The following is a 12,861-nucleotide window of genomic DNA, read 5'->3' as shown; positions in this document are numbered from 1 at the left end:
CCACTACTTTAAAACCCACTTGGATTTTAAACCAACCCTACTGACCAGGCTGAGATTTTCAAGGCCAAGACAATGTAGCCAGGCAATTCCCCTACTGAAATGTAGAGGACACCATCATTTTGTGCATTCACTGTTGACCTCTAGGATGTCCCCATCCCTCTGGGCATTGAGGATTTGTGGCTAAATTCCCTCTGCGGGCTGTGACAACCCCCAGCAGCCTAGTTTCCATGGGGTGCTGAGCCAACTAATTCAGCTGGGGATGGGAAGGAAGAAGTCTCACGAAGGCTCGTCCCCATACCTTTGCCATAGTAGCTCTTTCGGATGCTGTCCAGCGGTTTGCTCTGTTTCTCATCCACCTGGAAGTGCTTTACATGCTCTCCTGGCAGCCGGCTGGGCTCCCGCACAATTTTCACCTGCTCGGCTTTCAGTGCAATGGCTTGTTCCAGCAGCCCCAGGTTCCCCCTCGTCATCATGTCATACATCTCGGACTCGTCAGTCACCGCTGATTTCTGGGACCGGGCATCGTCATCTTTGTCGTCATCCGACCGGACCTCCACAATGACTGAGTACTCGGGCTTTGGGCTGAACTGCCCTTCACAGTGGCTTTTCTGGGTGTCCTGAGAAGTGTGAGGAGCTTCTTCGCAGATCACCTCAGGAGCCATCTCCTCCTCCTCTTCATCCTCTTCTTCTTCTTCCTCTTCCTCCTCCTCTTCTTCCTCCTCCTCCTCTTCCTCATCTTCATCCTCTTCCTCATCCTCCTCATCCTCTTCTTCTGCTTCAGCCTTTTGCAGTTTGCAGGACTCCTCACAGTTCGCATCGTCCCGGTGCTCTGGACACAACTCGCTGCTGCGTTCACTGGTGACCTCAATGACCTCCTCCGCATCCTCCGTCTGGATGATGATCTCCTTGTCACACTCCTCCTCCACTAACTCCTCTCCCGCATCCTCGTGGACCAGGTGCACAACGTTGGATGGTGGCTTGGAGACCTGCAGCTCAGCTTCAGGCAGCTGCCCTTCGATGGCAAGGGTTTCCTCCGCTATTTGGCCTAGGTTTAGGAGAGAGTTGGCAATTATTTCTTGATAGCTGCTATAGTTGGCCTTGCTGGGCCCAGACGTACTTGTTGGTGTGTTTTGTCCATAATGGGTCGATTTTGCTGGGCTTCTCTCTGAGGGTGGAAAAAGGGAGGAAAAGAAAGAAAAGGGGGGAAAGGAAAGGAGAAAAAAAAGGGGGGAAAGGAAAGGAGAAAAAAAAAGGAGGAGAAGAAAGTAATTATATAAGCTCATAAACATCTTTTTGTCTTACTTAAGCTTAATTGAAACCAGATCCTGGCTGTTACACTCCTGGAGCAGCCTAATTTATTGCATTTGGGAAGGGCAGGTAGAAAGGGGATTTCCACGTGGAAGCTTTTGCGGGGCTCAGATGCGCACAGCTCCCTGGCCCCCCACCATCAGCAGCCATCCTGGCCCCCTCGCTCCCAGTGCTCCCCAAGCCAGGGGCTCCAAGCCAGGGACCAACATGGTGCCAGGACCCGGCTGGACACCCAGCTTGCCTGTCCTCTCAGAGAGTGCCTGGACCCAGCCGGGGGGGATGGCTCCTGCCCCAGGGAAGGCAGCCGAGCCCCTGGAGGCACCGATGCGGGACCCCGGCTGCCTTCCCCGCTGCCATCTGAGCCACGCTGTGAGCTCCTCTGTGCTTTCCATGGGTCTTTCCCCAGGGAGCATCCCTGATGGAAAAGCTCTCATTTTTAAGACACCAGAGACAGTCTGTGTGTATTCGCTCTCAGCTTAACCAGAGCTTTGCCATTGTCCTTCCACCAAATGTAATAATTGAAGGACCCATCCTGTACATAATTCAGAGGACCTATAACTCCTGGTTATTAACACTCCCTGCCCTTTATTCATCTGCAGAACACAGCTCTGCAATCAATAATGATAAAGCACCTTCTGCTGGCTCTGGGCTGTGGGTCTCCTCCTGCTCCACCGCCTCCGCCTCATCCTCCTCCAGCGTCCCCTCCGACTCGTCAGAGCCGGACTCCTCCTTCACCTCGGCCTCCTCGCTGCCATCGCTGTCAACGTTGTAGCCTTCATCCAAGGCCAGCTTGAGCGGATGGGATTTTCTCTTTGACACCAGATGTTCGGCCTCCGCGTCCTGAAGTTTCCTCTTCTTTGCTAGAGGGCAGCTTTGTAAACTGCAGATGGGATCAAGCAGCAGAGAGGAGGCATTGCTGAGTGAGAAAGGCATGGCTATGGCATCTGAACCAGTTAGGCAAAGGCATGTAGGACAAATACAAAAATACTAAAAAAAAAAAAAAAAAATCATTCAGCAGCCCAGATTTTTAGCTGTTTTAACCCTTCGTGGCCAGAAGAGCTGCTCTCAGACCTTGACTTTGTGCAACTCTGTCAACTTTACCCAGAAGTCAGCACAAGGATGCTGGGCTCACTCCAGCAGTCTGGCCCATGGGCAACTGTTATCCAGGGAGCAGCAGGACCAACAGCTTCCAGCTCCACTGTTGGTGATGGCCACCAGTGCCACCATGAAACCAGGCAGGGATGCAGAACTTGCCACTGGGGCATGTCCACCAACCACTCCAATTTCACCAAAATAGAGTGATGAAAGACATTGTTAAGGCTGGCCTGGCCTTGAAAGCATCCAGCACACTCTCATTTCCCTTCCCCATCCACAGAGGCACCGAGTAGACCAAAGTCTCTGCCTGCCTACAGCTCCCATCCACCCCAGGTGCCTGAGCCGGGGACTTCTGCCTTGGTTTGGGGTCTGTGGGAAGGCTACTGGTGAAGCAGATGCCCCAGGAACCCTCATGGACTGATGGAAAGACAGAGAATTGGCTCTTTGGTAGGCAGATTTGGGGCAGGTGAGTTGGGTTGCTGCTCTGAACCTCTCTCCAGTGAACATCTGTCTTTGGATTTTTTGCTGGCGTTTCTCCATCCCCACTAGCTCCGACCCAGCCTCACCTTCTGTGTCTTGCATACTTTCCACGGATGTGTCCTGAGCCATTACAGCCTGGGGTTGGACAGCTTGAGAGGGAAACAAGCAACCATCAAGAACAGCAATAGGACTCAGAGAATTCATTTTTAATTAGAACTATATAAACTATGGTCAGTGAAACAGGTTTTGTGCACAAGGAACAAAATAGCCGCAAAAGGGAAGATAATTTCCCTCAAATGGTTCAGCTTGTCCCTTTGAATTCCAAGTGAGGAGGGCAGGAGAGCAGCCTTGCAGTTTGCTAAAAATTAATGAAATGACTCACCCCATTTAATTAGATGAACGGTTCATTATAGTTTTATGAGTATGTTTAATTAAAGATTTGCATGTGTAAGAGCAAGCTTTTAAAAAGCAGACAACTACCGCACTCTGCCTCCCCACTGCCACTCTTCAGCTTTCTTTTTCACTGGTACAGGGGGAAAACAAGAGCTTTTCACTTATTTGATGGCTTATCAGGGAACTGGAGTTCCTTACAGTAAGAAATGGGTGGCTTTTTGGAAAGAGCAGGCTGGGAGTGGATCGAGGAGGTTTTAGCCAGAGCACATTGGGTGGAGATCACCAGGACAAAAATCCTCAAAAGTACCTTGGATGCTCACTTTTGGGGGAACAGACGGGATTTAGATGACCAGATCTCCCAAACCCCTGCATTTGTTCCTGCTGCTCTGCAGAAAATGACGAGTTAAAGACTTCCAGGGAGCTCTGGGCAGTGCTCGCAGCCACTGCTGCCTTTGCCATGGGCTGCAGGAACGCAGCCCGCTTGCTGCATCCCTCGGTGAGGGGCCGCGTGCCTCCCCTGCAGGGGTAATTAGTCCCAGCTCCAGGAGCTGTAAGGGCTCCAGATAAGAAGCATTAAAGCAAACATTTTCTGGCAAAACCAGATTATGGCATTGATTAGAGGATGCCCAAGTGACTTGCCTGACGTCTGAGGAATTCTGGAGTCGTGTAGAATTAATAACCTCATTTAGCACTGTATCACCCTCGGCCGGGAAGTTGGAAATGCTAATGAAATCTCTTGATGACAGTGCAAAGGGAGAAGGCATCACCAGCCCAGAGGGGATCTGGCCAGCCTGTTATTCTTGGAGTAAAAGGCACTGGACAACATTAAATAGTACCAAGTGCCAAGTCAGTCTTTAGGGACTCAGAATTTCTGCTCTCAGCAGAGAGCTCAGCCCTTGCAGAAAGTTAAGGATAAGGAGGATCTGAGTGCACTAATGGACGCAGCAGCTCTGGGTGCACCGGCGGGTTATTAATGGCTCAACTCCCCAGAACACCCTGCACAAGTCAGATTGCTGTGTTCAAAGAATATAATTCAACCCAAAACCAGGACAGGAAAGGGCTACTGAACTGTTGGGGGAGTAGGAATCCTTCCTTCAGGGAGCCTGGCTTGCTTTAGCTTATCAAAGCTAATGCTAAGAGGACAAATGATGGCAGCATGTCCTCTAAGGGGGCACGGCTTTCTAGATGAGGCAGATGCATGGCCATGGGTATAAGCTGCACCTGCTGGCCCCTCCAAGATGAAGTCCCTCCTTCCTGCTGTCCCCTTTGCTCATGGCCCAATTTCAACCCGAGATGCTGAGCATCCTCCAACGCCATCACTTGAGGGATGGCTCCCAGCTTTTTTGGTGTGCACACACAGCCCGAGCTCCGCTGTGCCTGGGGTCTTGCCTGCCAGCCAGCCATCCCTTCCAGAGCAAAACACTTGAGGCCATACATAAAAAGATCTCGTCCCGCTAACGTATGTAATTGGAAGAGGGAGCTCCCCCCTTCGCTGCTCCCTCTGCTGATGATCTGAAAGTCTATTTAATTTTAATTGCCCTCAGTCATGACTGAGGCTGCTCTGTACTGAGCAGCCCCAGACACACTTTAAGTGACTGCACGCTGAAAGACAGAGCAGTGTTTATGTTACCAGTGACTTGCCTGAAAAAGGCCTTATTCAGTGGGAAACAAGAGCAGCTCTGATGAAGATGTTACAGGCTTTTATAAGCTTTTCTGCCTCAATTAAAGCTGATTCTCCCCCACCCCATTTTTGACGTGGTGAAATGAAGCCTGCAGTAACGAGTAAGTAGGAAAGAGCCAAGAGGTTCAGCATCGAGATTTTCCGAAGCAGGTGGCGACTTGGGATGTCCCTGGCTTCGGTGTTTTAATTTAATCGCTTTTAAAAAGCACCAGCACAGAGGTGATGCTCGGCATGCTCTGGGCCAGGCTTTCCCATTCCCACTCTCTTCTGGGGAGGTTTCACATAGTTTGGCAGGAGTCCCAAAAGGGGAAAGGGGCTTCAAGGTCTGTTAAAGCTGCTCTCTTTCCCTGCAAGAGCCACCACACCGACCTGCTCTCCCCCTCTCTGCAGCCTTCATATGCTTGACAAAAGGGCCTCTTATTGTTATGCAGACGATGCCCTGCTTCCAATTAGTCGATTAATCGTCCAGTTAATCAGGCAATTAGGTGACAGCTGCAGAGATGGCTTTGTGGAGCACTCTGTCCTGCCCCTTATATATGTCACCTGCTCCAATTACCACCTCCACTCAAGTGTTCAGCAATAAAAGTTGGAGAAGTGGTATGCCCGCTGCTCACTCCTCCTGTCTCTCCAGAGTACTAGGAGAGCGGAGGAGCAGAAATGCTCTCAAATTGGGTTGGTTAAGGTCCAATTACTCTTTGACACACACAGTTTTCTAACGGAGGCTTCTAGGAAAGGCAGCCCCTGCTATTAGCGCTTGTCCAGGTTAAAGACTCCTACCTCTTGCGTAAGCCCTTGTGCAAGGTTTAAAGGGAGCTTAGAGATGGGGGAGGCTGTTATTTATAATGAGAAGCTCTGTAGAACCGCAGAGGCTCGCTCCAGCTCTTGGCTGCTGCTGTTGGCATGCCAGCGCTGCTAAATGAGTGACAACAGGACCTCGGTGACTTGACAGGGGACATAGGGCCAAAGGAGGAGCATCTGGCACAAAAAGTGATGTGATGCGGCATTGTTTAGGGGCAACAAGAGTATGTAAAATATGTGGAAAAGAAACTCTGGTTAGTAGGATGTTGTCCTAATAATCCTGCAACACAAAAAATGGGCCTCAGGCTTTGCTGGGGTTTAGATCTGGGGTGGGACAGAGGATGGCTGGAGGGTCTTCAATCTAATGTGACCCATCCAGAGCTCGTGTTTTCATCCCTTTAACTCCTGTGGTTCCTCTCATGTGTCAAGTGGTGCCCCAAGGTCCTGAACACAACGAGGTGCCCACCAGTATAAGCCCCCCCCAGCAAGACCTCCACCCCATCAGTCCCATGGGTTCGCTCCCCTCACCCGGGTTCCCAAGCCCATAAGGAGCTGTGCGGCTTCACCCAAGCCAGTCCCAGCATGGGGCCTCCCCTCCCTCCCACCACCGAGGAGGAACAGGGTCCTTACCTCACCTCCTGGCCGATGAGCTCCGTGGGCACTGGGCAGAGGGGCGGGATGCAGCAATGGAAACAAGCACAAGGTCAACAACACAACAGGGGTGCCCAGCCTCCCCCGAGACATCCCCCCTTCTCTGGGGGATTCTCTGCTGCCTGCAGCTGGGTTTCTATTGCGCCTCCTTGGGCATCCCATTTGGGAAAGAAAGTGCAAATCTATCCTGTTGTCACTTACTGCATGACACCCAGTAGTAAATCATAATCCCGCCTTGTAAATCCTCATGCCTGTGCTTAATTTCAAGCACGTGAGTGCATGTTTGCCGCATCAGGGACTACCTCTCTCTCTAAATACATGACGACTTTAAAGTCAGTGGAGCTATACTGATATATGTCCACATGACTCAAGCACTTCTAAGTAAAGACTGAGTTTGCTCATGCCTTCTTCTCTACGTTTGCCTTTAAAATATGCCCCTCAATTACTTCTTGCACAGTTCACTACCAGTTTGCTGCAATGGCCACATTTACCTCTGTAACACTAACAGGCACATTTTTCTCCTCCCCTTGTCACACCAGGCTGATGTGTGAGCCCCTGCCTACGCTCAGACACATGGTAGGGGGTGTGCTACTTGGCTTTTAGGGTAAACAATAGATTGTAGGGGGTTTAGGGATTATTCCCCATTTGTGAATAAGAGGATGTCTCACTGCTTACAATAAAACCATACAACAACATCACATCGCTGCTGAAACCTTACATCCAGCCAGGAATCCAAATAATCAGGAGGAAAGAAAACCCACAACACAAGTGTAAATTTGCCCGGGCTAAAAACCATAACACGTTTGCTCAATTTGTTTGAGCTAATTGGGTTTCCTGGGATCCAGCTCCCAGTGGGATGACTCAAGCTTCAACAAACTGGAGGCAGTGGCGAGTCCCAGGGTGTATGCAATAAATTACCTTTTCACATCAAGAAACCCAGATTTGAGTGTGGGGAAGGCAGGGTGCAAGAAAATAGAGGAGTCAGGGCATTCTCATTAGCAACCTGAGCAAGCACCTTTATGTACATGCAACAAAACAACAAAACCCAAATATCCAAGCTCGATTCAGCATCTGGGGTTTGTTTTTTAAAGGATGCAGATGCTGAGAAGAGCAAGGAGGAAGGTGGGTCAGGACAAAGGAAGGTGGTCCAGCACAGCTGTGGGCAAAGCTGCTGTCCTTGGAACCATCACACTTTTTCAGCCAGCCCTGTTCATCCCTCGCTTCCAGCCACTTTTGCAATTCATCAAATCCACAGCCACAAAAAGGGACCAAAACGGAGAGGCCGGTCTGTAACCGTCACACGTGGCCATGGGACCACCCGAGGTGACACCCCCTGCTCAGTGTCAGAGAACCTCGCCTTGTCCCAGAGAGAAAGCACACAAAGAAAGACCTGCACATTTTTTTAAAGTCAGAAAATAAATAGCAATCAAGCTTTGCATTTGTCCTCTCATCCCTGCCTGGGGACGGCCCCGTTTGCTTCTCCAGCATGCACTACTTCTGCCAGGCACTCTCAGATGTGCAACTTCAAAGCCGCTGGCAGAGTGTGCGTGATGAAAGCCCCAGGAGCTGATCTGAAGCTCCAGCGACTGCAATCCCCCTAAAGCAAAGCATGCAAAAGGGCTTTTTTTTTTTCTTCCTCTTTTTTTTTTTTTTTTATTTTCTTTCTTCCCCTAGATATAGGGGATAAGGGTTAAATATTGTGAGGACCTGTAAAGGTTTGTGATTGGGAGTTTTCCAGGTTTATAGACAAATTTTGGTGCAGTTGGAGGGGGGGAAGTGGGCATAACTTAAAGAGTTAAGTCTGGACCTGAAAAATCAAAGCCTATTTGGAACAAGAAAAGTGCAGGGAGCTCGGGTCTATACATCCCCGCGCCGCGGGATAACCAGCTGCTCACCTCTGATAGACTTCGATCGTGTGCGTGCTCTCTTATCGTCATTTTCTAAACTCATCTGGAATGGAAAGAAAAGATAATTGTTGAAAGATAACAAGAAAATTATTGTTAAAGGAAAATCTCACATGTAGTTGTTGCTCTGTGTAAAACTTGGGTGGCAGGGAAAGCTTTCCCACGTTTCCAAGACAGGTGTTTTTTGCATCACTTTTATTGTTCAACCCACAGTGCCCAAATTTAGCAACCTTAAATTAATTTCCACATCCTGGGACACAACAAGGACTCTCTGCTGGTCAGGTACTGCAGAGGGACAAACACCCAGATGTGATGACCCGTGATGGGAAATGGTTGTGTCTGACGTATCACTTGTTAAGGGCAGAACTGATTTCTCCGGATTTACACCACAGAAGTGCTGTGAGCACCAAGGTGAGTAGCCAGCACGTTTCATTGTTCAGAAATCTCTGAATAAGCAGCCAAGCTGATCGTGCGCCCGGGAAGGGCAACTTTTCGTGTAGTGCCCTAAAGAGCAACCTCTCCTCTCTGCTTAAATTTGACACAGAGGGTTGCATCTAAATAACCCCTGCAACGTGGACATCAAACAGGAGGGTCTGTGGGGAATACGGGCATGAATAAGTAACATCGGGGACTTCAAAGTGCTCGATATTAATTAAACATCACAACATGCCACAAGGCAGCAGAAGGCTGAAGTGCGGCCACCTCTGGGGTGGCTCCGCACCCGCACGCCGGTGTTGGGGGGAGCTTTGAAATCAGACTGTGCCTGGAGGTAGGAGCAGCAAAAGCAGGGACCTCCATGGCAAGGTAAAAAGAGCTGGCCAGGATAACACAAATGGGATTTCATGAGACTTGTCATTGAAGTTGCTGAAGGGGTGAAAGAGCCGGTTTTACGTCTCACCCTCAACACGGATGCTCTCTGTGGGCAGGTGCATTTGGCAGCAAATGCCAATGGAGTACAGAGGATTGGAGCGTGAGCAGGGAGGTGGATCATAGCCTGGTTGGTTGGGGACAAGAAAATTTGGGGTTTATTACAGTATTAGGGTCTGGGACATTTCTTCCTGGGATAACAGGAAGAAGAGAGAATGGCAGGGGGTGTAGAAAGAACTATTTCCAGTGGGATTTGACATACTAAACACAAATTCTCTCTGGCGCATGCTCTTTGGAGCATCCTCTACAAGGTCCAGCTGGAGAGGGATCCATCCAGCTCCTGTGCCATCCCTAAACAAGGAGGCTCCACAGCTAACCCTCCAGCACCCCTAACGGAGGAGGGACACAAGTGGCTGCTCCCCCTGGTTGAGGAGCAGGAAGGGGGACACATGGGGGGACAATACATGAATATGTGCCACCTCATCCCACGTGCACCTGGAAACTCTTTCAAAGGCTGCTGCTTGCAGTCCCCAGAGGGGTCCTCACCCATCACCCTCGAAGAATACACTGCTGGGTTTGGGCCTCTCTTGTCCCCACTGAGGTTTGGGGGTGGTGAGGAGGCTGCTGGGCAGGAAGGGAGAGGGGATGGAGGTCCCCAGAGGATGGGGCACCGCAGCTGAAAACATCTTAAATGGGAGGGATGAAATTTCCCTGAGTGCCTCTCTCCCTCCCACTGCCACCCTCCAGAAACGCAGCATTAACACACAATGATTTATGTGATTTGTTAGATGGGGAGATTGGAGAACAGGGGGGGAAAAGAAAAATGGAAAAAATCAAAACCTAGAGCAATTTATACATCCTGTCAGCATTCAGCTCACGGCACCGCGGTGTTGTGCTCCACGTTTATTACAATCTTCCCAATAACACAGCAGACAATTACTATAATTTCTATTTTTAAAGCCCCAGTTCCCTGCAGACCAATGGCTCACATTTAAAGTGTGGAGAGGAGCAGGTGTCAAAGGGACTTCATTACATTTATGAGCCTTTCAATGTCGGCGTGCGCTGAGCGAGCTAGCTAATGCCACCGCCGCACACCGACAATACAACCAATACGTTTGATTGCTGGGAGCCTGCCTCCGACCCAAATGAATTTCAGAAATTTTTTTTGACAGTTTTCCCAGGGAATTGGCACATGTTGGGCTGGTGCCTTGGCAATATGGGTTTCCTGCAGATAAATTATTCAAAGTGGCCAAGGAGGGAAGGCTGCGGGCAGTGTAATAGGCACCGCCTGCAACATACTAGCGCTGGCCAAAAAAGAAGAAGGGTTGAGACCCCTCAGGGGCAACGAGGTGGGGGGGCGGAGCAGGGAAGAGAAAAACTTCAGTTTTCTTAAGCCTGCCCTTCAAGGACAAGCTGCTTGTCTATAAATAGGGGAGATCCAATTTCATGTCACATTTGTCTTTCAAAAAATTAGGTATCACATCTAAAGCTAACATCCAGGCTCATCACTATACCACAGGACATCACAAAGCAATTCCTCCTGTTGCCTCCAACCCCTCTTTCAAGCCAGGATCAAATGTCCTGGGAAGACAGGAGCACACTTGGTCACTACACGGACAAAGGGGACAGGACCCACCTAAGGCAGGGATGGACCCAACCTTGCTGAGGACCAAAGGATGGAAGAGCCAAATAGACTGCCTTGCCCAGCCTACTGTACAAAACAGCCTCTAAAAAAAAAAAAATTACTTCCCCATAGGGAAGACCCCGTTACCTAGTTAGAGAACTTCACACAGCTCCACTGCTGTGTATTTAAAATGTTTTGTTTACAGTACCGGAGGGATGGGGTGGGCTTCACACACCCAGACTCTGTTTTCTACCATCAGGCTCCTTTTTTCAGCTTAAATCAACAGCAGCAGCATCCTCAAAAAATTTCATTTCCCACCAAAGTGCAGAAACACCAGGAAAAAGATCCATTTCTGAGCTCTGCTCCTCCCAGGCAACTTAAATGAACTGACGTGGCCATTACTGCGCTTCTGAAGCCTCCATAGTTATCGGGCTCGGATGCATGAAGGTTACATGAAACCACTGTCCTTTATTGTTCGCCTCCTCAGTGAGAAGCCCTCTAGACAGATCGTTTTAATGCGAAATTTCAGGTCACATAGTGCATGTTTGCAGTCTTGGAAACTGACGGGGTATTTTCATTTGTTCTCTCTCTTGCTCGCGTAATAGCCAGGCTGAGAAGCTATCTGGATTTCACTCTTGTTATTTTAACTCTGAATGGAAAACAAAGCAGTCTGAAAGGAAACCTGCAAATAAATTATTGCTACTAGATGCCAGCCCCAGAGCATGTTAGCCCAGCTGGAACAAGACAGAGGTATATACCGCTCCTCCTCACCTTATTGCTGGGTTACCTCTCACATTAAACCAAAATAAGCATCTAACCCTAACCCACCACCACGGGACAACGCAGTGGAAAGGACCCTGTGCTGGGTCTCGGGGTACTCGCTTCAGGATTCAGCTCCATGCTCTGCCACTGACAGTCAGGGTAACCTTGAGAACATCACTTCACCTCTGGGTGCCCCTGTTTTATATCTTCTCTCTAAAAGCGCCGTGGTGCAGGGGCTGTTCCTTACCATGTGTTTGCCCTGCACTAAGGAGCTTCCTGACACAACCATAATACAAGCTATACTGATGATGTCCCAGTGCTGCAAATGTAAATCAATGAAGTTTGGAGAGATAAACCTGAAAGACAGTTTAACCCGAGTGCAATGTGAATTTTAACAGCCTACTTCTACAGCAATGCTCGTGCTCTGCTGCCAAGACTACAGCGATACAGTGCGGGAACAGCAGCATGGATCTAAAGTTTAGTTTTATGGAGTACCTACAAGGTTGGTATTTTGTTCTGCTTTCTTATCTTAATACACATTTCTTTTCAGATGGAAGACCAAGGTGCTAACATAAAGCCACTGGATGCCCAGGTGTGCCTGGGCTTCGACAGCTCTATGCAAATATACCATTAAGGGCCATACTGAAATTCCCCACGGTCAGCGGTAATACTTTATATGTATTCAAGAGCACCACGGAGCTCAGAGAAAATAAACACGCTGAAAAAGCCTTTAGCTGGACAAAGGGAGGTGAGGATTCAGCAGGAATATTTATTTTACTCTGAAAGCAGCAGAGCTTCCATCAGTGCTTATTTGTGGATATAGCAAAATGCTATTTGCAAGAAGCTGTGTCGGAGCTTTAGGGGGACAGACAGAGCTGCTATTTTTAGTTAAAAACCCCTAAAATCTAAATTTGCCTAGCAGCAGGTAAAGCAGGAGGAGGAACATGCAAGAAAAAATTACATTTTTCCTGTAGATATTTGAAAAGTGGTTTTCTACTTGGTCCTTCCCCTCCTCCAGGTCCAAAGAAGCCCTTCTTCAGCTCCTCAAGGGAACACATAGTACCAAGTGCCCTAACGAGGTAGGACCCCACCATACCCCACTCTGCCCTGGCCATGCACATTCAGAGGGTGGTCCAGCTCCCACAAGCCCATTTCAGGGCTGGGTTCAAAACCAGGATGAGAGAAGGGAAGGGAGAAGGATGCTGTGTGGGAAACCTCAACCATCACCAGCCTTGTCCCAGCAAATTCCTTCAAGGTCTCACCAGGAAAGATTAATTTGCTGGTTAATTTGCACTGTT

At 49.2% G+C, this 12,861-nt stretch overlaps 1 protein-coding gene across 3 annotated transcripts in view; it reads right to left on the bottom strand.

The window, feature by feature from the left end:
• Positions 1-12,861, bottom strand: part of MYT1 (myelin transcription factor 1) — a 68,765-nt gene that overhangs the window by 28,038 nt on the left and 27,866 nt on the right. For all 3 annotated transcript variants that reach the window (XM_075768609.1, XM_075768611.1, XM_075768610.1), the window contains exons 3-7: positions 8,302-8,356; positions 6,386-6,416; positions 2,970-3,032; positions 1,941-2,188; positions 299-1,165 (exon numbers count right to left, since the gene is read on the bottom strand). In XM_075768609.1, coding sequence (XP_075624724.1) covers positions 299-1,165; positions 1,941-2,188; positions 2,970-3,032; positions 6,386-6,416; positions 8,302-8,356 — 1,264 coding nt within the window. The remainder of the gene's footprint in view (positions 1-298; positions 1,166-1,940; positions 2,189-2,969; positions 3,033-6,385; positions 6,417-8,301; positions 8,357-12,861) is intronic.

Source organism: Balearica regulorum, chromosome 16 (genome assembly GCF_011004875.1).
Source record: "Balearica regulorum gibbericeps isolate bBalReg1 chromosome 16, bBalReg1.pri, whole genome shotgun sequence".
Taxonomy (NCBI): Eukaryota; Metazoa; Chordata; class Aves; order Gruiformes; family Gruidae; genus Balearica; species Balearica regulorum.
This window is presented reverse-complemented; position numbering and strand designations above follow the sequence as displayed.